This window comes from Cryptotermes secundus, unplaced genomic scaffold, assembly GCF_002891405.2.
Source record: "Cryptotermes secundus unplaced genomic scaffold, Csec_1.0 scaffold354, whole genome shotgun sequence".
Classification (NCBI taxonomy): domain Eukaryota; kingdom Metazoa; phylum Arthropoda; class Insecta; order Blattodea; family Kalotermitidae; genus Cryptotermes; species Cryptotermes secundus.
Window position 1 is genome coordinate 218,735 of NW_019737392.1, and position 26,317 is coordinate 245,051.

General features: G+C 37.0%; 1 protein-coding gene across 19 annotated transcripts in view; it reads left to right on the forward strand.

Annotated features, from left to right (window-relative positions):
- The window catches only part of LOC111870292 (calcium-activated potassium channel slowpoke), a 201,517-nt gene that overhangs the window by 78,893 nt on the left and 96,307 nt on the right, over positions 1 to 26,317 (forward strand). For 14 of the 19 annotated variants that reach the window (XM_033753771.1, XM_033753772.1, XM_033753754.1 and 11 more), the window contains 5 exons: positions 8,377 to 8,529; positions 9,584 to 9,739; positions 12,869 to 12,981; positions 22,370 to 22,525; positions 24,633 to 24,709. In XM_033753771.1, coding sequence (XP_033609662.1) covers positions 8,377 to 8,529; positions 9,584 to 9,739; positions 12,869 to 12,981; positions 22,370 to 22,525; positions 24,633 to 24,709 — 655 coding nt within the window. Of the gene's footprint in view, positions 1 to 8,376; positions 8,530 to 9,583; positions 9,740 to 12,868; positions 12,982 to 13,704; positions 13,818 to 22,369; positions 22,526 to 24,632; positions 24,710 to 26,317 lie in introns of all 19 variants that reach the window. The other 5 variants (XM_033753770.1, XM_033753757.1, XM_033753758.1 and 2 more) reach the window with 1 other exon arrangement.

Consider the following 26,317-nt stretch of genomic DNA (forward strand, 5'->3'; position numbering starts at 1 on the left):
AAAAAAAATAAGTTCGGTTTCTTTTGGGTACCCCCTCGTATATGTCCCAATTCAAACCCGCGCATGGTTCCTCCACTATGGGAGTCGTTCCTCTTATACTCTGTGTATATCATGTCTTGTGATGTGTGTTCCCTTTTTGGCAGCCAAAAAGGGAACACACATCACAAGACACGATATACATGGAGTATAAGAGGAACGACTCCCATAGTGGAGGAACCATGTGCGGGTTTGAATTGGGACATATAAGATGAATATCTTAAGAAGATTTTAGTGTATAAAAATTTATTATAATTGACGAATATTTTTAAATATTTTAAAATAATTTTACAATGAAATAATGGCAAGCAATGCAATAGATTAACGTAAATGGAGCACCTGATGATGGTACTATGTTGCCGAAACATGTTGTGAAGTGACAGGTGAAATTGAGTGCACTACAAGATGGACAAGGCATACATATCATGATCTACTAAACCTGTATATGGCCTATAATAGTTGATAGTTTTATATCTGATTAGTGCCTTGTAATGGGCTTTGTGAGTCTCTTCATCAGTGAACTCTTTGTATAGTCTGAACAACTTCTGCTCACTCAGTTACCAGAGAACTAATTCTGAAGCTAAGATGAGAAAGAGGTAAATTTGTTTATGTGCTTAACTAATTAAGCACTATACCATGAAGGCATATGGGGGAGTGGATGTATAGATCCATGTTTTCTTAACCTGGGCACTAGTTGGAAGTTAGTGGTCAGCTTCATGCTCCCACCGCTTTTCTTCCAGCTGAAGAGACCCCAATAGCCATTGGATAGCAGGCTGAGTGGGCCCCAAAACCAGTCTGGACTTCAAGGAGAAGAGAAAATTCTTGCCCCTACTGGGACTCAAGCTCTGATCTCTCAGTCATCCAGCCCATAGGCAGTCGCTATATTGACTGTGCTATGCCAGCTCCCATAGACTAAAGCAGACTGAATTTAAAGTATTTTATTCAGTGAACATGTTATGCTTGTGACTTCTGCGTTTAAATTCGTTGACTGAAATTTCGGTAATGTTTATATGCATTGAAGTTGACAAAATATAATTCGAGTAGTGAGTAGTATTCTAGAAAGATGTGTTTTGTGTTACAGTTTCCTTCATTGAATTGCTGGGATATTTTGGGAGGGAGATGAAAACAAAACATAAGAGAAAGAGACTGATAAAATCAGTGATTTAGAAAATAATATTCTGGTACTGAAGAGTGACAGAGGGGTGTGATACTTTATCACGAACTAGCATGCTTATATTGCAGAACTATTCCCTGTTTCACCATCTGTTATTGTTCATTTTTAATAGCAGATTTTAATTTTTTATTGTTTTATGAAAGAAAGTGCTAGTGAGTATTTCGAAAAAAAAAGAAGAGAAAAGAAAGAAAATCCCTGTCAATAATTATTGTACAGCATTGTTGGGGAAGCTTTGTATGTTTTGTTAAGTGCTTCCATACTTCTGATATTGGCTGCTGACTGAAAACTCTGCATGGCCCTACCAAGGCAATAATATGTCTATTGAATGTGGATCGTAAATGATACATTTTTCTGCAGTTATTTGCAGCATGCGTGATATTGTCTTTAAGCATGCTAAGATTGACTCATTGCAAAATGAAAGGCAGCAGTAGTACCGAGGTCTGTTTTACAGATAAATATCTACACCATGTTAAAAGTTTCAGTTTTTAATTTCATTTAATCATGATAATATTTAATGATGTTAAATTATACCTGATATACAGTGATGACTTTAGTAAGAAAAGCAAAGTAAGCATGCTCTGAACTACTCTACATAGATTAGCAGATAAGCTTCAGGTGACAGAATGCATTCTTCCTATACAAAAGTTTGTTATTTTGTTTACGTTGAAGAGATGGTATTATGATTGCGTATTAATGCTGATTTCAGTCGTTTAGTGTTGGCTATAGGTTTTTGGAATTTGATTTTGATAAAATGAGTTGTATGTCAAAGCAGAATTTATATATAGAAAACATGACGTAAAATACTTTTTTTTTTCTTCAAAATGTTAGTTCATAAACATAAATTGTAGCCATGATGGAAATACATTTTATATACAGGGGCACTGAAGAAGAAATTTTATGTGATGCTTCTAAATGATAGGCAAGGGGAAATATGCTAGAGCGAGAATAGACTGCATGCCATTTCATTTCATTTCATTTCATTTCATGCCAATATTCAGATACTAAAATTTTTCTGACTTCACTTTTAACATTCACAAAATTCGAAGTCTACTTCATACAAAGCATGAATCATTTTACTGCTATAAAATGACATGTATTTGCACGTTTTGAGTTTATATACATACATATACACACATGCGCGCGTGCGTGCTTCTTTTTCTTGTATTTAAATAGCAGGTAGATTGTATTTGCTACAAGTTTTGCTCATATAGACCCATTTTCCATAACTGCAGCTACCAGGGATAAACCTGTGGTAAATTATATGTAAGGTAAAGTTATACCTGTGACAAACCGTGGAGGCTCATTGGGTTGTAAGATGTCTAGGCTCCCACATTTTCTAGGCAATCAGCTCACACATGGTGGTGGGGATGTCAGCCTTATGCGCTGGCCACCATTTACCCCCAGGCAAATTCCTGGTACTCATTTCTATTAGAGACTGAGCCAACCCCAGTGCCATAGTGCAGCTGGAAGGATTAAGTCAATTGAAAAATCCAATGACCTCATAGGGAATGAAAGCCATGCCATTCTGGCTTGTAGCATCCAAAATCGGCTTTATTAAGATGACTTTGGGTTAAAATGCCTGTAATATTTGGGCAGTTGTTAGAATCTCAAATATTAGATTTGTAAATGATAATAAACAAGGTTTTCCAATTGAGTAAAAGGGCTGATGTTTTTGTACAGCAACTGACAACACAGTTATGTTGGCTTATGTTGGATCACACACTGCCATTGTTCAACAGTTTTGTATCAAATAGTTACTGGGATTCAGTATGGTTTTTGGCTTTTGTGAACGTTTTACTGGTGCAGTGTTTTTCTCTTGTTTTTTTGATTGATAAATTGATACAGATTCAACAAAAAATTTTTTTAGTGAAGTTGGAGAAAAACGTTACAGACAGAAGGGAAACCATTGCAGAGAACAAAATATGTGACTCTCCAGCAAATCCAAGAACTGATCCAAATTGTGAGAAATTATTGCCTACTGATTGTTCAGAAAATAAGGGAAATCTACATGAACAAGACAGATTGGGATTCATTTTGTTCAAAGATCTGATCATGAAGAAAATCTATGGTAAAACGGTGCCAAGAAGTCCCAGCAGTGATTAATAATGAAATTCTGTAGAGGATAAAGATATTGTAATGGCCAGATAATAGTCTCTGCGAGGAGTAGCAAAAACAACAGGAGACCCACCAAACACAACCTTGGAAGAAAAGGAACGGGGGTGCACCATTAGGCTATTCGGGATGAACAGCCTTAAGGAGGCAGCAGTGTGACGTGCTGTGCTATGGAGGACACCCCCCCCGCCAGTGGTGACGTACCGAGTGGAGCCGAAGTGAGCTGAGTCCCAGCACACTGGTCGCTATGCAATGCGAGTAAACAGCAGTTGCTAGGCAAAGCGAGTAAACAGCGATGACGTAACACTGGATGCCGCAGTTGCTATGCAGCCGTAAACAATTCCCAACAGCGTTGCTAGGCTATCAGCAAACACGGCATCAGACAACAGTGGTGCCTATTACGTAACTGTTTTCCCGTTGTCCGGCTGAGGGTTTATAAGGGAACTACACAGCTGCCGAAGACAGTTCTCAAGGCAAGCAGCCTACGAGTTGAGTTGGAATCTAGCCAGCAGTGAGCAGTAAGGAGTGAGTTGAATTGTAATAGTCACCGATTTCAGTTGTAACGAGTGAAACATGATAGCGTGAAGAGATTTGGTTGTAGGGTTTGTAAAGTGTGGAAACCCATAACATTGTTATAATTAATTGTAGCCGATACTTGTAGGTTGTTAAATAAAGCAATTAACAATCTGAACGGCATCTTCAGTAATGAAACACATTACAGTATTCTAAAGTCTGCAATGGAAAAGTCCAGAGTCTCTGGGGCAAAAAAAGGAAAGTGAAAATATACGATAAATGACCATCCTAATTTCCTCTTTCTGTATAAAAGAAATTACCATTGCAAATTTTTCTTGTGAAAGAAATAGTCAAACAAGCATTTTACAATTGAATTCAGGAATGTTCATGGCAATGAATTTGCGCACGCGCGCGCGTGTGTGTGTGTGTGTGTGTGTATAAGGCTTTTGGTTGAGCAAGTGGATGTTGCATCATGACAATGCATCTGCCTACACAGCACTTTCAGTAAGGCATATCTTGACCAAGAATAAAAGTATTAATCTTGGAACATTTTACTCACCAGTGTTGACCTCATATGCCCTTTTTTTATGTTTTTGAAACTAACGTAGCATAGTGGTTGAGTACTGTGCTACAAGCCGGAAGGTCGCGGGTTCAAGTCCCGATGAGGTTATTGGATTTTTTTTCAATTGACCTAATCCTTCCAGCCGCACTATGGCCATGGGGTCGACTCAGTCTCTAACAGAAATGAGTACCAGGAATTAATTAAATAATTTTCCTGGGGGTAAAGCGTGGCTGGCGCCTAAGGCTGACAACCTTATCACCATCTTTGAGCCGATTGTCTAGATAATTTCGGACCCTCAACGTCTTACAGCCCTATGGGCCTTCATGGCCTGTTACAAGGATAGTTTCACTTACTTTTTTTTTACTTTACTTTTACATTCATTCATATTAAAAGCAGAAAGAGCATCAACGTTCTTAGGGATTAAGGCCAAGAATTTACTTACAGCTTACTTAGATACATTTAGTGGGTTAATCAAGAAGGATGCTAAGGAATAACAACATAATTTTCACTTTAAAAAATGACATGAAATTATTTAAACCAATAACAATCTAGATGGTGTTAATTCCGTGATTTCACCACTGAAACCCTGGTAGTTGAGATTTCCAGATGCGAAAACCTGATTACCTTAAGCCTTGAAACTTTCTCATATTTACAAAGACAAAACAACTCTGTCCAGTGTGAAAGAGCACAGCACGCGACAAACACACACACGACGATACCAAGAATCTCCGTCTCAAGATAGACAGGCGGCACAAGTTCACCCCCCATCAAGAAAGACGATAGGAGAAGGGACACGAACCTACTTGGTTTATAAATTTTCACTTAAATAACAAAGTTTTAAAAACTTTAATATACCAAGAAAGCTGCTGTAGTTGTTAAAAAGTTGGATTTTGTATATATTGTGCATTACAAACATTGTATGTATGTATATATATATATATATTAACACTCAGAACACCCATTGTGATGATAGTTTCCAAAAAGTATTGATGTCCCTCTGATGATGGTCTATAGGGACCGAAACATGTAAGGGTGTTAAGTTTTCAAGTAATAAAAACTTCAATAGTCACACTGGACAGAGTTGTTTTGTCTTTGTAATTTGTTAGTGTGACGGACCAGAATGAAACAAATCAAATTTTCTCATATTTCCTTGTTATTTGCGGCTTGAATGCAGATTCTACCAGTAAGTACAGAAAAAATTATATAGAGACTTGATGTCTTCTAGGTCAGTGCAATGAAGAGGGAATAAAGGAGAGTTAACTGTTGTTCACAGCCTTGCTTCTAGTGGAAGTGAGACATAAATTTAATGCTTTGCTAGAAGAGGGTATACAAACTGCAGTGGAACCATGGATGCTTTTGAGTTGGTTGATGGGGAGTAGCTCTGAAAGTTGACTTGCCTATAGTTGGCACCAAAATAATTTGTAGTGATATCCACAAGAATAGTGGAAGTATCGGACCATCTTGTAGCCATTCAGTTAAACAATATAATCCCAAAGAGACTCTCATATAATCATTTTCAGTATGCAAACAGACAAAAAAGGCAAGAGATTTTGTAAATTATAATTATGGAAGATCAATTTATTGTTGTGATTTAATATGAAGAAATATGAATGCCCTCTGAAATTCATACAGGTTATAAACTTTCAGTCATTATTGGATCTGCACCCACACAAACTGTATCTTGTACATTCACACTCTCACACATATAAAATTAGAAGCCATTATAATAATTACATTAAAATATAAAAGCAAGTATGAGAACATGAATACATGTAATTAATGCAAAGTAAGTGGTTTATATTCAACATTATTACCATTTTTAGGCATATTAGCAATTTTTGGGAGTGCATATTCATTTCATTTCTGTATGTACGCATGAAGCAACTTGAACTGCTGAATAGATTTTCATAAAATCTGATACTGGGCAATTTTAATACAATTTTCTGACATTTAAAATATTGGTTAAAGTCTGAGAAAATAATGGGCACTTGATAAGATTTACAGTCATTTCTGATTGCATTTGAAGTGTTACTTGCAAAACATTTATTGTAGTGAAAGATGTTTGGAAAATAAAATATATGTTATGCCCAAAACACTTCTCTGTAAGCCTTGAGCTTTTTGTAATAAATAAACAAAAGGAGCATTATGCATACTTTTCCTGTCTTTTGTATTCAACTTTCAACAGTGGTTTTACAAACACACATGAAGTCTACCAAACAGTCTGCAGTGGTTTTCTCAAATGAAGTTTTCTTCCACCTGAATTTCTAGGTTCACATGTATATATTCAGTTCAGTTATTCAATATAGAGGAGGTGGGTTTCCCCATGCACCGCGACTAATAGTCTATTGTATGTCCCCCCTTTAATTTCTACTGTCTCCATACCCTACCGATACTGGTGCCAGCGAGGTAGCCCTCTACTGGCAGTGGTACATGATAACTTCCCCTTTCTGCCAGCGAGGTCGGCCCTCTACTGGCATTGGTACCCGATAACTTCCCCATCTACCGGAGGCATTGAAAACTACTTGTGTAGGAAACATTTTTGCCTAATTTTGCTCAGAGGTCTCCCAGAGACATGAGGATCTTTTATGTGCCATAAATCTACGACACGGGACCCACAGCTTAAAGTCCTTCCTGGAGGACTTGTTCCCTGAATTTTTCCGCCCTTAAAAATTCCACGACCTCCGCCGGGTTTGAACCCATGTACCTTGAGTCATGAGGTGGGAACGTTACCCCTAGACTACAGAGGCCGCTAACACATGTATATAAGTATATATTTATATTACTTTATGAACAAAGTATCTTATTCTCGGTCCTAATAAATCATTCCACATGAAAACAAATGCTCCATTTGTTTCAGTAAGAGACCTTTGTTAAAATACCAAGGATATCTTTATTTATTTATAGTTCTCATAATTTCAGTCCCTATGTGTTTGTTGTGTAAAAATTAGCACAACAAATTTAAAATACATTTATCAGTGTTCTTGCATGAAGTAGTTTTATGTTTTTTAAGTGAGAGCTTCTAGAAATCTAGAGGCAGTAACACAGTGAATGCTAAAACTGTTATTTTATGTATACATTTCCCAATCTCTTTAAGTCAGCATGTAGACTGGTGTAAATTTGTATAATTCTAATAAAATTTTTACATGCTTTTTCCAAATTTAACATTTCACTGTTCAGATTAGCAGAAGTCCTTCAATTTGTAATTATTCTTAATTATAAGAATAAATTGTGCCAAAGAAGAAATTTGAAGGAAAATATGATGAATTAGTTATGGTAGCTGTTCCACAAATTTAAAATCTCATTAATATTTTATATGTTGACCAGTAATATGTTCTTATAAATTCATTTCTCTATACTTATGTAATAAAATCTTAATGTGGAATTATTTCACATTTGCATTTTATTAATTAAATTTGAATAAGGGAAAAGTCATTTAATTTAAAATGTTTTACATATTTTAAGGTTACCGTTAACTACGTGGAAAATTGATCTTCTGTTGAACAGTATGGTGTTTAATTAAACTCAGTTAATAGAATTGTGGTCACTAGAAAGCAGGTATATTCCGATATTAATGTGAAAAGCCTTGGTTCCAGCCTCATGAAAGTTGTAGAAATTCAAGAAATTATAACAAATGATGCAGTAATCTGATAGCTTCAATAAAAGGGTTCCTCAGCTCATTACTGGGATGTAATGAATAAAATATTGTTTCAAGTGTGATGTATGTTGTAGATACATACTGTAAAACTCTCAGGTTTAAAGCAGCTTACATACAAGAAGAACATCCCTGGACATACATGATTTCCATTCTGTTTCCCTCTTGATTGTATTGATCTGGTAGGGGTTGGGAACCAGTATAATTCTTTTTATACCCACTGATGCTTTTCTTGAATTGAAACTGAGCATCTTGAGCATAGAGTGGTGGCTACGTCCTATCCCAAACGCGACAGGTTTGATGGTGGCACTCTTGACTCTGGCACAGGTGCATGAGGCAGATGCGTGCCTGGTGCTGGCCAATAAGTACTGCCAAGACCCTGACGCTGAGGACGCAGCCAACATTATGAGGGTCATCTCTATCAAGAATTACTCGGACGACATTCGAGTCATCATCCAGCTAATGCAGTATCATAACAAGGTATGTCATGAGATTGTCACTTGTATCCCATTTTCAGAATGCAGAAAATTAATTTTATTGTTAATATATTTTTGTTAATTCATCTTTTTTAGACTTTTGTGTAAAATTTATTTGCTTTTATATGATTTTTTAACTTTCTTTTATGGATGAGCATATACTATTTGATTCAGTGCAAACCTATTTTTAAAAGCTTTTATATTTACGTTCAAGTCCTGATGAGGTCACTGGATTTTTTCAATTGACCTAATCCTTCCAGCCGCACTATGGCCCTGGGGTTGACTCAGTCTCTAACAGAAATGAGTACCAGGAATTAATTAAATAATTTTCGTGGGGAGTATAGCGAGGCCGGCACGTAAGGCTGACAACCTTACCGCCATCTGTGAGCCGATTGTCTAGATAATGTGTGACCCTCAATGTCTCACAACCCTATGGGCCTTCACGGCCTGTTACAGGGATAGCTTTACTTTACTTTACTTTACTTTTTACATAATAAGCTTTATTGAGAATCAAAGTTACAGTTTGTGGCAAGTTCTTTCTCCTCCTTATAAATCTAATTTTTTTACAATATGATTTCCATTCATTTATGCTGTTAAAAAGGCATTTAAGAAGCAAGAAGTTTAGGTTTGACTGAGGTGGTAAAAAATTCTCCGCGGGAGTTGTCACATCAACTGAAATATTTATTTTGAATAGCAATAAAAAAATCTTCAGAATGTTGTAACAAGTGAGTCTTGAAGGAGGAAGAGTATTTTGAAAAGGACATGTAATATTTTGCTGTGTTAATTGTGGAATATGTAAAAAAAAAAGCTTAAGTTTGGGTCAGATTTGAACACCTATCATGCACAAACAGCCAAAAATTTGCCACCTTGAGAGATTGTAGGTTAATGTTTATTCTACTGAACATTTAGATTTCCTTTCCTGTCAGTTTTACTTTGCATTCTTGATTGATTTCATATCCTGTTGAGCTTTAAATCAACATGCTGAGTTATATCTGACTGGTACATAATATCTGTGGCCAATACAATTTGAGAATGGAAGTTACTGATACTGTTTACAGGCCTACCTTCTGAATATCCCATCTTGGGACTGGAAACAGGGAGATGATGTGATATGTCTGGCAGAGTTGAAGCTGGGTTTTATCGCACAGAGCTGTCTAGCACCAGGTTTTTCTACCATGATGGCAAACCTGTTTGCCATGCGTTCCTTCAAAACGGTAAGCTTGTTAAATCACTAGCAAAGAAATATAAAATATGGATTTCATGTTACTATGTTACTTATGGTTTTCATATTCAATATGGTAAGCTTTTTGAGTCACTAGCAAATAAATGTAAGATAAGGTCTCTTGTGAATACATTACTTATGGTATTTATATTCATTTATATTCTTTCTTTGCTACTAGCTGCAGACACCTTTGGCTGGATGACCTGCAACTCTGATGCAGCGGCTATAATTCTTTTGTCATTTTTCCTTTATTTTTATACTGTCTGGATTTGTTATTCCATTCTTTTAATTATCATGTGTAAACACCTGTGCAATGTAAACTGTTTTGTATAGAGTAGGATCCATGATGGCGTAGTAGCCTGGAGGAATTAATTGCAGAATTCTGAGTCCATTCCATTTATGCAAAAAGAACAGAACAGCATATGTAATTTAGATTAAACTTTTCTTTGTTTCCCCAAATTCCCTGTTATAATCAGTTATAAGGATTATTTTGTAGGATTCTTAAGCCATTATTTGTCTGTGTGAGTCACCAGCCCATGGCAGAATCACCCCAGGATCTCTGGAGAATAATGGTAAATAGGCAAGCAGACAGTTTAACAGTTTTTGTTGGGAAAGTGTTTAAATTTTATTTTCAAAATAGAGTCCAAAATTTTGTTAGCATAGATGCTTATTAGTATTAATAGGTGGAAGAACATAGTATATTTTTCATACTTTTGTATATAAAGAAACTAAGGCCTATGCAGATTTCAAGCTTTTTATATTGTTAGAAGTAAACTTGATGAAAACTTCCAGATCTTCATCACATTTTCACAGTTAATATCATGAGTCAGTCAGATTGAATTGAACACTTACTTTGAACATGTTAATTGATTTTATTCTTTTGTGTGAGGGTTGAGATAGCTGATTCACAGGCCATTTCATGACTGTACGAGGGGCAGAAATTATTGTAGAAGTAGTCCTAAGTATCATCATGTTGGCTCCATTCTGTTTTGCTTTGTCTTTATCTGTGTGATTTATTTTGCAGTGCTGTCAGTGTCTAGACTTATAGTTTCAGACCTGTGTCTGTGAAGGTTATAATGCAAGAACGCTGAAAACAGCAATTTTTTTCAGACAGAATGAACTGAACATCATTCCAGAGGTTTTTTTTAGTGGAACAAGAAGAATGAAAATGACAATTTTTCTCTATTTTGTAATAAATTATTTTACAGTGCATTAATCCTTGAGATCAATAAGGAATGTAGCATATGTGGTAGATATAAGACATACATGCAAACAGAAGTCATTATATTAATCTTCATAAAACTGCCTAAATTATGACCATTTCTGCACTTAGTACAGCATACAACCGTTCTCATTGCAGACAAAATTGAGGCACGTGATATTGCTAATTTGCTGAAATGGTCTTATCTTTTACCTTTCTGAAAGCCATAATTTGTGTTGTATAGTGTTCATTTTTAGATGTACATATCTTCCTATTACATTGTGCCTGAAAGAAATTTTCAAGTTTCATGTGTACTAGCAGTCATAGCTGTGATTCTAGAACTATACATGCTACATAACTTGGTGTGTTTGGATTATTTTGTGAATATTGTAATATTCTAAATGCAAACCAGAGCCAGTATAAGACAGCTGGTATAGCGACTGGCTATGGGCTGGATAACTGAGTGTTTGGAGTTCGAGTCCTGGTAGGGTCAAGAATTTTCTCTTCTCCACATTGTCCAGACTGGCTCTGGGGCCCACCAAGCCTCTTAAACAATGAGTACTTGGGCTATTTCCCTGGGGGTAAAGTGGCTGGGGCATGAAGCTGATGGCTTATACCCAAGTAGTACAGAGGTCAAGAAAATGTGTATCTATATAGCCATTCCCCCATATGTCTTCATGCATAGTGCTTAATTAGTCAAGCACAGGGACAGCTTTACCTTTACACCTTTACCTTCTATTTGCAAACCAGACAAATGAAAATGCAGCATCTTATATAATGAGAAATTTAAACAATATGTCACAAGGAACAAAAAATACACGTTGTAGAAATTATGTTTCTCATTAAGTTATATAAAAATATCTGAAAGAATTTGTATTTTGCCAGTACATGCTCTAACCTCCAGACACATGAAGTTATATACTAGGTGGTTCAAATATGACTGGGACTGATAAAAAAAAAAAAACTTAATTGCCAAACACTTACTTGCACATGTCAGTCTTCAATGTACTCCCCTCCAGAGTCAACACATTTTTCCAACTTTCTGGAAGCATCCTGATGCCCCCCCCCCCAAAAGACTTGTGGTTGGCGGCGTATCCACTCCCGAACAGTCTGAATGACGGTGTCGTCCACAAACCACATGCCTTGCAAGTCTGATTTGAGCCTTCCAAACAGGTAGAAATCACTTGGGGCCAAATCGGGACTGTACGGTGGATGTGTCAGAAGGTTCCATTTCAATTTCCGAAGGGTTTCCATTGTTGTTTTGGCTGTATGGGAGCGTGCATTGTCTCGAAGGAAGGCTACCTGCTTTCCACCTGTCTTCCGCTTGGATTGGATCTTACTCCAAGTTCCTTGATAGTGATGAGCCTCTTCTCACGAATAAGCACGTCTGCACGATCAATGTTCGGCTCGGTGATGGATGTTCGCGGCCAATGATCATGTGGTTCATTCTCCATGCGCTCTCTGCCCTCTCTGAAGCACTCACACCACTCAAACACACGGGTCCATGAGAGACACTCTTCCCCACGCTGTTGTTGTAGTCTGTGGTGAATTTCGTGGACTGGACGTTTTCTCCAATGAGGAATTTGATCACAATGCATTGGTCCACGCTCCGCGGTACCTTCAATTCTCTCATCACTCTAGCAACTTCCAGACAGGAACTAACAGGTTCTAACCCTAACAGGAGGGAGGGTGGAGGTTGTGGCTTCAATCTCTCAAGGTCGCACAGCTGCTGTGGAGTGCGGCTTGTTTACAAAAAAATCAGTCCCGGTCATATTTGAACCACCTTGTATGCCATAACTGAACTGAAATATATTTACCCACAGGGGTTGTTGGTAGCATAGTACTGTATTTAGTGTGTTTATATGCCTTTCCTGGCATATGATGATGATGATGATGATGATGATGATGATGATGATACAGTCACCAGATATGCAGTCCTGGCAGAATGACTATTTACGCGGGACGGGGATGGAAATGTACACGGAAACTCTCAGCCCCACGTTTATAGGCATGCCGTTTGCACAGGCCACAGAGTAAGTGTGAAGATTATCACCACCAGCTGTATCCAGTGTTATCAGCAGGAGCACCATACTTATTAATCCTCTTCAAGTGCCATTGAGTTGGTAATGCATATAACATAGGCAGTGTGTTATGTAATGTGACATTAAGATTTGCAGGAATTTATTTGGCAAGCTCATAAAATTCAGTGTGAGAGATAAGAAAGTAGTACATCCATAGTTAACACAGTACTGAGACTTCACAAGGAATGCATGTGGTAAAAGGAACAAAATAGTAATTCAGATGATATGACCCTTTGGTAAGAAATTAATAGGAAATATCTTCTAGTGCTTGTCTCTAAATATGTGGGTCTCTGATCTGTTAAATAAGCTCATTCTTCCTTTAATTTATAATACTTTTTGTAATTATCAGAAATCTGTTTTGATGATAAAGAAATGATTACATGATGGTATTATTTACATGCAGCCTGTGTTGTCTGCTGAACCACAACTTGATACTTTCCAGTTTCTCTGTGTGTATGTTTGCCTGTATGCCTGTCCATCTTTCTTTCTGTATCTTGTTTTCCTTGGAAATCTTCAGCTTCATATACTGTTTGCTGATCTGTGACCAGTTCCAGATTGATTCATCACACCTGACTGTGAGCTTCCCCAGACCCAATGTTTTGTGCCCTGATGTATGCTAGCCTGGTCCTATCCCCTGGGGACATATGTCACCCTTCCCAATGTTGGTTTTTTCAGTCCCCAGACACTCAGGCCTGGCAGAACGATTACCTCCAAGGAACGGGCTGTGAGATGTATACAGAAACTTTGTCCCCCTCTTTCACTGGGATGACATTTCCACAAGCCAGCGAGTAAGTTGCCAGCTACTGGCAATTCAAGTATTCCCTAAAAATTATCCGAGACTAATGTATTATTTCGGTTAGTTGAATATAGTAGATTTTACTCATACTCTTCTTAGTTATTCCCCTTAAAAGTACAAATAGTGTGAGGTCAGGTAGATTTATGTTGAAGGGGAATCACATGGTGAGTAGTTCATTATTTATAATACTTGGATTGTTGTTGGGTGGGGGTTTATATTTATTGTAGTATGTGTATCTTGTGCATCACAGTTATAAAACCACACAGTTGTGCTGCCATAATTTTTATTTATATAAAAAACTAGTTCTGTTTTCCAAAATTATGCATGATTAGTTTCTGAAAGTATTGTGAACTGAAACATCCAGCTAAGTGCACAGATTAGCTTGTTTGAAAGAATGGTAGATGGAATAGGATGCATATTACTACTACTATAATTATGTATATAATGTAAGAGCACAAATTATAGTAGTTTTTTTATTGAATACTACTATATATCGCATAAATTTGTATTTTTCTGTTTGTACGACAAAAATGTATTTCTGTGCACTTTATTATTACCATAAAGACTTTAAAATTATGTCTGGAATTAGATGCATTAAGTCTGGCTGTAATAGAACTTACTTCATGCTATATGCACTTGAAGGGCTAACCTTGTTACTGACACTAGGTTTGAATGACTTTGAATTGTAACACAAGTCAATAACATGATAGCTTGGAATTTTTTTTGTTTTGTTTTTTGTTTTGAGTGCCAGTTTGTGCCACAACAGTAAAATGTGAGTCCCTTCCATTCCTTGTGTTTCTGCTTGAACTGCCACAAGCCTAGATATGTAGCTGGCTCAGAAATATGGAGTGTATGCTAGTGCCCCTTGCATGACCCAAACACTCCCAGTAATCCACCCCATTTTAGTGCCAAAAGTAATAAGAACCAGGAAATGACAGATTCGTGTTTCATTTGGGGGAGTGTGAGAGGATGAGACTCAGTGTAAGTTTTATTCCCACACATGCATGCACATGCACACTTACACAAGATCTTCAATGAGGAAAAGCAAAGATAATGTGATATCAGTAACTTCACTGATATAATTAACACACTCCAAGCAAGTATATTTGGCTTTGTGAGTTTGCTGCTGGTGACACTCACTGTCTTAAATCATATTAAGGGCGTTCCTTATATAATGCCTCCTATTTTTTTTTTAAAGAAAACTACAACAGATACAGAAATCATAATAACGCAGTTAATTAGAGCAAGATTTCAGCTACTAACAGGTATTTTTCTACATAATCACCACCATTCGTTATGCACTTTTGCCATCGATGAACAAGAGCCTGTATGCCGTGCGCGTAAAAGTCTGCGCCAGCAGAGGCTAGCCACTTTCTTACAGCTGCAATGACAGCATCGTTGTCTGCAAAATGTTGTCCACATACTTCGTCTTTCATAGGCCCAAAGAGATGGAAGTCTGAAGGTGCTAAATCGGGGCTATAAGGTGGATGTGGTAGGACAGTCCAGCCAAACTTTGCAATGTGTGCGGTGGTCACCAAACTGGTATGGGGTCTAGCGCTATCATGTTGCAAGTGAAAGGTTGTCTGCTTCTCTGGCCTGACTCTGGAAATACGGGCTTTCAGCTTAGTCAGTGTCATCTTGTAGCGTTCAGAATTGACATTCCCTGGTCGTTATCTGCTGATCTGTTCGGATGAGGCGCTGTTCATTGTGAGGAGTGGCAGCTGAGCAGGGACGCCCATGGCGTGGCTTGTCGTGCACTTCACTTTTGCCACTGTTGAAACGCACTACCCACCGAATCACTGTGCTGACATCCACTGTATTGTCTCCGTACACCTTTAGCAAGTGTTGATGGATGTCAATGGGTACAATTTGTTCGGCAGTGAGAAATTCAATAACACATTTCTCTTTCATACGCACTTCTATGTCAGACGCCATTTTGGTAGACTGCTCTGCTGTGGCTATCTGTCGCACGACAACCAAATTAACAGTACATTGGCGGGAAGGTTCAACCTTTACTACAACACCACCAACATCCAGCTCAGATGTTACATATTAACAGAAAAAAATAGGAGGCATTATATACGGAACGCACCACATAGGTTCTTATAAAATTTAGTATCCTACAATCACCTGGATACCTGAAATACGATTCAAATAGTTTTATGAACTATAAGTAACTAATTAGGTAACTAACAGACTAACTAACTTTACGGAGTTGAGCCATATTCACATATATGTGTTTGTGTGTGTGAATAAATTAGTAATGACAAAATAGATTGAACATTTTCTTATTGGGCTTTCCAGGTAATTAAAATTTCACTTGGGTGTGATTAATGTCATTTCAAATTAAGTTAATGTGAGATTAGTTGTTACCATAGCAATGAAGATTCAGATTATGATCTTCTAGGTTATGACATTTTGTAGCCTTATAGGTATTTAGTAGTGTTGTGTAGGATCATGTTCCCCCTCTCTTCATAGTATACTCTGAAGATGGATATATCAAGTTCCTTTGAAATGTTTTTAACTGTATTCCAGATTACAGAGAATCTAAACCCAGAGGACCACAACTTAAATTATTTTGGATTCCAGTATCATGTATTACAGGGGAAGGAAATTGACTTCGATTATATGTAGGTAAGTCAATAAGTAAGTTACAAATGGATATAGAACTTAAACAAATAAGAGTTATGGTTTGAAAAATGCTTTATTTCTCAACGTAATTTCCCTGTACATTGAGGCACTTGTCCCATCATTTCACAAGCCCCTGAAAACCAGCAGCATAAAATTCTTTGGGCTGCTGTCAGAACCAGGCAGTGACTGGGATCATGAAGGCATTCTGCTCACCGCATTCCAGCCTCAAGGACAAACCGTAAATTCCAACTCCTACTGTAACATCCTCAGGAAACTTGTGTAAGGCTATTCAATGGAAGCGACCAGGACTCCTCACCAAAGGTGTGTTGCTCTTGCATGACAATGCCCGTCCCCATACTGCCAACAAGACAAATGAGATGCTGTTAAATTTCAAGTGGGAAGTCCTCGAGCATCCTCCTTATAGCCCCGACCTTGCTTCAAGCAACTTCCAGTTGTTCAGCCCTCTTAAACATCATCTTTTGGCTGAACATTTTCCCGACGATGAAGCTGTAGAAAGGGAAGTCACCACCTATTTCTGACAGCCACCCAAAGAATTTTATGCTGCTGGTTTTCAGAGGCTTCTGAAATGATGGGACAAGTGCCTCAGTGTACAGGGAGATTATGTTGAGAAATAAAGCATTTTTCAAATTAGTACTCATATTTGTTTAAGTTCTATATCCATTTGTAACTACTTATTGAAGCGGCCTCCGTAGTCTAGGGGTAACGTTCCCACCTCACGACTCAAGGTACACGGGTTCAAACCCGGCGGAGGTCGTGGAATTTTTAAGGGCGGAAAAATTCAGGGAACAAGTCCTCTGGGAGGGACTTTAAGCCGTGGGTCCCGTGTTGTAGATTTATGGCACGTAAAAGAACCTCATATCTCTAGGAGACCTCTGAGCTAAATTAGGCAAATTTTCCTGCCCAAGTAGTTTCCAATGCCTCCGGTAGATGGGGAAAGTATTAGGTACCACTGCCAGATGAGGACCGACCTTGCTGACAGAAAGGGACTAATTATCAGATACCGCTGCCAGCAGAGGGCCGACCTTGCTGGCAGAAAGGGGCTGATAATGGGCACCAGTACTGGTAGGGTATGGAGACAGTAGAAATTAATGGGGGATGCACAGTGGACCAATAACTGGTCTAAGTGCTTGGGGAAACCCACCTCCTCCAACAATGAATGAACTACTTATTGACCTACCAACGTATTATGCACCTGGGCAGTAATTCAGACTTTTGATTTTTAAAATGGCTTTGACTCCTCTGTGGCATTTTCAGATATTGCCGTGGAGAACAGTGTTGTCTGAATCTCTTATCAAAATTTAATTTACACTGTCATCTTATACTGGTGAATTAGAATTTCTTCAAAATTAACTTCATATTCTTTAACAGTTTTTTAAACATGGGGACACGAGTAATTTCCACTTCAAATCCTAAAAAATAATTCTTTCACTTGTTTAGTATGTGACAAAGTTTGAGACAGTTAATAATGTTAGCATGTAGATATTTTCTTTTTTATGAAGTTTCATTGTAAATAGTGAAACAAGTGTAAATTTAGACCCCTCTCACTTTAAAACATGGCTGCATTACCAGTTCTGGGCTAATCCCATTTTACCCTTTGTTTTAGATTGATCTGTCCGCGAATATTTACTTCCACTGGCAAGTTGACTGAAAATGGCATGACTGTAGAGTCATTATTTTAGTTCACTTTGCAATTGCAGTGCATAGGGTGCTCAGGGTCAAAATGCCTTGGCCATCATATGACTTTTCTTTATTAATAGTTTTATTCGCATGTATCACACAAAAATCATGTTAGAATCATTGTGGAAAATACTTCAGAACTAGGGTTTGTTAGAATTTGTACAATATGAAATGATTATGATTAATTTTAGCAAGTTCTTTGCATGATGATATAATCTTAGGTGAGAAAAAGTCCAAAATGAATAAAGTGATTTAGAAAGATGAGTCATGCACATTTAAGACCTTAACAGAAAAGTTTTATTGTGGGATCACATTTTGTATAATGAATGTTGTTTTCTTATGGATACTTAGTAATTGTAATTGTTTCTTACCAATATTGATAATAGGAGGTAATGGAATGCAAAAGAAAGCTTTTCTCTTGGGTTTTAGAAGAATACATGTGAAAAATTCTAACTTCATTCGACAATAATGTCCATAAATTATTATGTTTATTCAGTAAGATAATAGCTCATAACTTATTATAGAAGTACTACCCCAGTTCTATTTATTTAACTTGAACAAATCATAAGCATACTGTTGTAACAGTCTGAGTGGGATATAGATACTGACCATTTATATTTTCTGTCTTGTCTGAGTACATTTATTACATAAAGATTCCCTGTATTTATGTTCAGTCATGGAGGCCTTTCTTACCTCCACTGACTTTTCAGTTTATCAGCCGTATTATACTGAATTTGTTTTTAGTGGCGATCTCTGAACCTCTCTTTCTTGCACCCCCATCTGAGAATGTGTTTGTAGTTTGAGTCTGATTCTTGAATTCACTTGTGTTTATTTCTGAGCTCTCTCTATTTTCAATTGAAACATCTAATACAGAGAACAACACAATGAACATCAAGCAAACAATACCTTGCCATCTTGGTTGAACCTAAAGATAACAGTAGAAACTAACTACTGAATGAATTTAGGATGTTCTAAAGATTTCTGAGATTGGTTGATTTGTTGTGATGTAGTTATATTGAGCATTATCCATTCTTTGGGATAGTGTAGTGGGTAAAGTGACTGGCTATGGGTTGGGCGGTCAAGGGGTTGAAGTTCGAGTCCCAATAGGGTCAAGAATTTTTTCTTCTCCACGTCATCCAGACCGACTCTGGGGCCCACTCAGACTCGGGTACCAGGGACTCTTTTCCCGGGGGTAAAGGCGGCCGGGGCGTGAATCTGACCACTCACCTACAACTAGTGCCAAGATCAAGAAAACTTGGATCTATACATGCACTCTCCCATGTGTCTGGGGCATAGTGCTTAATTAGTTAAGCAGAGGGCACAGGGATAACTTCCACTCTTTACCTCTTATTGTCCACTGTTCAAGGTTTATTTTTTTCAACATTTGAGGAATTTGGTATATGCTCACCTTAAGGCGGCAGTTTGTCTTTATATGGATTTTTTAAATAATCTGTTTTTTAAATTTCTTACATGAATAACCTCGTTTTAATGCCTTTATGATCTGGTAGTTAGCATCTTATGAGTAAAATGTAAATGAATAAGAAAAAAGTGCTAAAAACACTTGCCACTGGCATGATTTTAATATCGCTCACATTGCTTCTAGACTGGTTTACTTGACAATGTTGTCAGCATTTCAGACTATATAGCTACTAGCAGATGTCTTTGTAGCATGTCACTATATTAAATTCATGGGTCATGTAGTACTGATTTATCATCATCATGCTAAATTAATTCATGTAGTCATATATTATTATATTTCACTTCCCTAAAAATACAACAAACATGCATTTTACAGAGTTTTATCTTAGAAAACAAGTGTAGAATCCTAAATTTAGCAGTGCTAGAGTTGTTCCCACCTCACAGTTTGAGATGTATGCCATATTGGTATTGCTAATGACAGGGACTGGAAAAGTACCAATGAAAATATCCTAAACCTTAATCTAACGAAAGTTATGACAAATGAATATATTTCAGTTTAGGCAATACCATATACTCTTAAAAACTGAAACAGCTAAAACTTTGGAGTAGAACTGTAAATGGTGTATGTCAGGAAACATTTTAGCTTGCCATGCGATGTTTGTTTGTAAATGAAGATTACATGTTAAAGTGGAATTCTTCATGTGTTGTTGTAACATTGACAGATTTATTTCCAGAATTTACAAATATTTATTTTTAAATTTGGGTTTTGATTGACCAGTAATATATATGAAAATATGGGCAATGTAATTAATAAAATTATGTACAGGATAGATCATATGTATGTACACTGTATTTAAAATAAGTGTGCAGGGTAGGCTCACAAAGATAACCTGGAGATACTGGATTAAAAAAAACGGGATTTTGGTACTTTCATCTCAGTTATTTTAGTCTTTATAGTGCATATATAACATTGATTAGGTGGACAGAAAGTTTCACATAAGGTCTTTCTCAACAGAAATTGGAATAATTATGTTTCCTTGGGTTTCAATGTGTTGTTCTTGTAGTAAGTTTGTGTATTTGTATGTTTTAAATAGTATTATTGCTTTCACTAATAAATAAAGTTTGGCTGTACTGTGCATGTAATGATGTAACATTAGTAAAGCAAGGCCCTGAATGTTTGCATCTGTGAATTTGGTCCTGGCTATTAACATTGTTATAACTTAAAGGTTTTGAGATTTTCAGGGTGATGGTCTTGTACATTATGACATTAAGTTGTAGATTGACAGGTGGATACCAATATTTCAGAGGAACAAATTGTCTCTCTCTTTAGTTCTGAAGTGACTGAAGTTGAGAAATTAGCATGTTATATCCTAGATCTTAATTAGTCATGTCAGTCTACTTCATGATTTTATTTTATGCCACTTGTATCACTACTTTCCCAACTGTACTCACTTCAAACTTGAAGGTGGAGGTCACGCAAACACTGGTACCTGCTTATCAGCCTATAGTACAGTGTCATTACCCAGAAGACCACAATATGAATTATCATAATTTATTGTCTAGTAATTTAAATTCAGCTGCTTAATTTCCAAGAATAGGAAATTTTGTCTGGAAAGTAGGTTTACAGCTTACTTTTGACTAACCTGTCTTATGTTTAGGAATTATGACATAATTAAATTGTGACCCATGATAGGCCAGCCACTGAAGTGATGGCTGGGCTTAATTTTCTGGATAGGATGTTGGATTTTTCTTTTCTTCACTACATTTACAATAACTGAGCCCGTGCAACCATCTGAAAATTAAGAACCAGGTGTACTTTCCTTCACAGTACAATGAGCAGAGCATAAATGTAGTCAGTAGCACAGTCACATGTTTGAGATTAAGAATTTATGGATCTTTAACTCCATACTGTACGTACTTTTATGATTTGCATTTTAGGGGTTTTATTAGGAGAAGGAAATTCATTTCTTTTCTTATTACTCTACTAACTTGCTCGGTCAGTTTTAGTATCCAGTGAATGATAATATCAGAAAATTGTATCAAACAAGACAATGTGCTCTGGTTTATAATAGTATGTCCTCTGTAGTGTACATTTAAATGCATAAATTGCTAGGTATTGATAAAATTTACTCAGAAATATTGTTCTTAATAACTGCTTCTTAATATGTTACATGTCCTGTAATTGTATTATTTATACTGAGTTAGATATGGCAAAGAGTGAAAGATCATTCTGACAAAATTCTGTTACATTTACCAAAATTAGGTAATATTAAATACATCAACATTACCTTGTGCAATTTTGACTGAAAGGAGTTTTATTGGGTTTTCATCAACAAAATACTGGTACATAAATTTAAAGAAAAATTTCTTGGTATGAATGCATTGAATTGATTTCAGTTTTAATAATAATTTTGTATACAATTTTCTACAGTAATTCACAAATGCATCAGCTCTGATATATATATATAGTGAGTGCATCCACATCTTTGGTGAAATGTGCAATGAAGGAATGTGTATTCAGGACATACTCTGATGAGATTTTCATATAAAATGTAGCAGTAATTTTTATTAGATTTTAGTACTCCTGCAATATGAATGTTATATGTGACAAATCATTTTGAAACATAAATACCTTAAATAAGTGAAAAATCTATTAAATATTTATCATTGGTATAGATAACATTATAAGCATGATTTCAATTTATGAGGTTTTTATGTAATTGATAAGACATATTTACACAAAGATGACATTTGGATGAAGAGAAAGGCAGGGATCTGTATTGTGTATGCCAACAGGTTATGCTTCACAAAACTGAAATTGCTGCTTCTGGCCATCGAGATCAAAGGTGAGGACGGTAGTGATAGTAAGATCTCCATCAATCCACGAGGTGCCAAGATACAAGCTAACACACAGGGATTCTTCATAGCACAGTCAGCTGATGAGGTCAAGAGGTACATGTTGCATCATCCTCATTTCAGATTACTTACTTACTTACTCATGGAGCTGAGCCCTTCTTGAGGAGCTGCCAATTCTGCAGCTACTCAAGAATTTCCCAGCATTTTATGGAACCCGAAGGTTCATCACCGTGTTCACAAGAGCCCTCCACTGGTCCCTATCCTGAGCCAGATTTATCCAATCCATACCATCCCATCCTATCTCTCTAAGATCCATTCTAATACCTCATTTCGGATTACCATACTTAAAAGGTTTTGTTTTGTGTGTGTGTGACTATGGGTAGGTGGGTATGGTATGTGGGATTCATTTGGAAGTACAGTGGATGCCACTTGTTGTCATCACTTTGGGGCTCAGGTTAGTTGATGATGACAATAACCAATGAAAGAATGCACCTGGTCAGCATTTTCTACTGATGCAAAGTGGAAATGTATACATAAAAATGGAAGTGGACAGAAAGAAAACTTTAAAAATCAAGCAACGTAAAATATTTTAAGTTAACTGTCCACTTTTTATTCAAGAATGTCACAGTAAATATGAAACTGTCATAATGTTTCTGGAAATCCATACACACCATTAAAAAATATAGAAATTACTGAAATGAAGAATTATAAAAATTCCTTTAAAAGTTGACTTTCTAATTAATGAGGTGTTCATATTCACGTCAAAGCTCAAGAACACACTGGGATGTTATATAATCCCTGCAACTGTAAATGAAGCTTGGCTGTGATTTCCCCCCCCCCAAAAAAAAACACACACACACATACTGAAATGACTGAGTATAATAAATGTCATTTGCTTTTCATGTGTCGACAGGGATTTCATAAAAGTGATAACATTGCAGAAATCATTACATTATCCATGATTACAATAGGTGGTGTCCAATGTATAAGGAATGGGATATTTGGTGACATTACCATGTCAGGTTCTGCAAACACAAAAATTGATACAGACTAAATCTTTTGAATATGTTTGCAAGATTTCTACTTCACAATACTATCATACCCAGGGAAGTGAGCATTGACAGAAACATCTGTCATGCTTGATAGGATGACAGCATTAACAGATTGTAACACACCCACCCTAAATGATAGGATAACTGCACTGGCAAAAGTATCTGACTTACCTCATAGGGATAAAAGATTTAATCTTAATTGCCTCTATGTTGCACTACTATGATTGGGCATGCTTAAGTCTGGCAGATCCAGCATGCCTAGGGTCACATTGCCCTCAAGATGAACACTGTTACCACATAGTTGAAATGCAGCTGCCAGTAACATAGTTGCAAGAGATGTAAATTCCCTATCCCCAGACAATAACAATAAACATAATGATGCACATGGCATACCTGGATGGTAGCATTAGCAGAAGTACTTATCATACCTGGTAGGATGATAGGTCTGATGGTGTTGTGAGCACATCAAGCCTAATAGGACAATATCAGTGACTGAATGCCTCACACCCACTTTACTTCGTAGAATAGCAGTGCTTGATATAATATAATGGTGATAAGTACATAATGATGGCATGTTGCTATGACCAATTATGCCTTAATCAATTCACTGGCCTGTTAGAATTGACTAAAGACTAAACATGTTAAATTCTATTACTGTCACAGGGATCCTTGCTGTTACTTAATTTCAATAGAATACTGCCTATTATGCCATCTGTTGTTGGTAATTTGTATTGAGAAAATAAAGTTTGCTTGGAGCTGGAAATCTGATGCCTTTCAAGTATTTGGATCAGTCTAAAACAAAAAGGGAAGAACATAAAATTTGCACCCAATTTAAAACAAAATGATGAATATATTTGGATTTGAAGAAGTGGAACTGCATGAGGAATTGATAACTTTAAATTGGATGTGAAGTTATGGGTTGATTTAATTGTCTTAGGATAGAGCCCAGCAATAGGCTTTTATGAGCACAGTATTTTATGTTTGTTTTCCACATATATTTTTGACTGGTTTCTTTAAGTTAAAGCTTTTTAAGGAAGACTTATAATGTGATTGTGAGTATTGTATTGTATTGTATTGTATTGTATTTATATTTGTTCAAGAAATCCAAAAAAGGATATAGAACATGTCACAGTGTGTTTTGCTTCGCCTAGGGCCTGGTTCTACTGCAAAGCTTGCCATGAGGACATCAAGGATGAAACCCTCATTAAGAAGTGCAAGTGCAAAAACTGTGAGTAACAGTCTTGTCTTTGATCATTGCTTCATTACTGAAATTCAGAATGGTGTCTTTATGTATATCTGTTAATGTTACGTGGAAAATCTCCTCTATGTCTAAATCCCTTTCACTTTTCTCTTGCTCTCCAGCTCAGAGTTTATGTTATCTCTTCTCTCTCTCTCTCTCTCTGGGCTTGCAGTATCAAAGGTGCATATTTTAACCTATGTATTTGAAATGGTGACTTCATGATTGGTCACTTGTATTGTTTTCTTTGATTGATTGCTCTGTTGCATCATTGGTCGGCTGTTATTGGTTGGTCCGTTGGTTGAGAAGTGGTTTGCATACATACCTATCTCTACTCTTACCACTCTCTTTATCCCCGAGTCATGTTGTTGTCTTTAGCCAGTCACATCTTGGGTACCTAAACCCTTGCCCCATCTCTTGATCAGTGATTGCTCTTGTAAGGCAAGCATACATATGTTTGTTTGTGGCATGGTTTTAGTAGTTCAGGATTTGAGAACATCTCCTTGTCCAGTAGAAGATAGATTATACAAGGAGGGAGAGACAAATGGAATAATTTCCTGAATAGGCTTTGTGTAATAGGGTTTCTGACTAGCATTAAATAAGGAAACAATTTTATTTCCCTTCAAGCAAAGTAGTTAATTGAAGAGAAAGCGAAATGTTAAAAAAGGAATGGATATAGGTGTGTTCTACATGCACAATAGATCATTGAAGATCGTGGTGCAAGGGCTGGTGTAGGCCTACCCCTTATGCATTCTACATAAAAATCTCTATTTAATAAATATCACATACTTAGATTACATATGAAAAAGCGAAATTATGTCTAAAGTTAATAAATTATTGCTGTACAGGCTGTGTTTCAGCACCAAAATATGAGCACAAATATTTCACTCAGGACTAAGCTTGTAAGTGATGATTTCCATTTTTCTATAAGGTCTGGAGATTAGGATTGTGTGCCCAGTGTTTTGTGTGGTATGTAATTTATCCACTGCTATAAAGAGAAGACCCAGAGACTTTGATGTTAAAAGATGACCATGAAGTGGGAAATTTGATCTAAATCGTGGACTTTTTAATATATTGTAACATGTTGCGGTGAGTCACGCGGTGACGTAACGCGCAACGCTAACGTAACCGTAATCAACGTCCTACTGTGACGTGGCACTCATTACGCCACAGGCAAGCACTGCAGCTATATAAGTGGATGCACAGTGCGTATCGATGAGTTCGAGTTCTGATGTGGGTACCAAGAGTTCTATTGTGGCTACCAGAGAGTTCTACTGTAGCAGTCGGCGAGTTATAACGTGGCCATCGCCGAAGATAGCTCCGAGCAAGCTTACGAGAGCGTGTTATCAACAGTTCTCCAGTCAGCCGACTACAGTTGGAGTATAGCAGCCGTCGCGGAAAGAAGATCCGGACGTGAGTGTGACTGTGTAATTGGGAGCGTGTGATACAGTGATACATAGCTCCCCTACTGTCAACGTGTAGACTACTGAAGACAGAGTGAACTGATTTGCGCATAGGGTTATAAGTCGTGAAACCCCGCAACAGTGTCGACAGATTAATGCGATTAGGGTTATAAAGTGTGAAACCCCGCAACTGTGC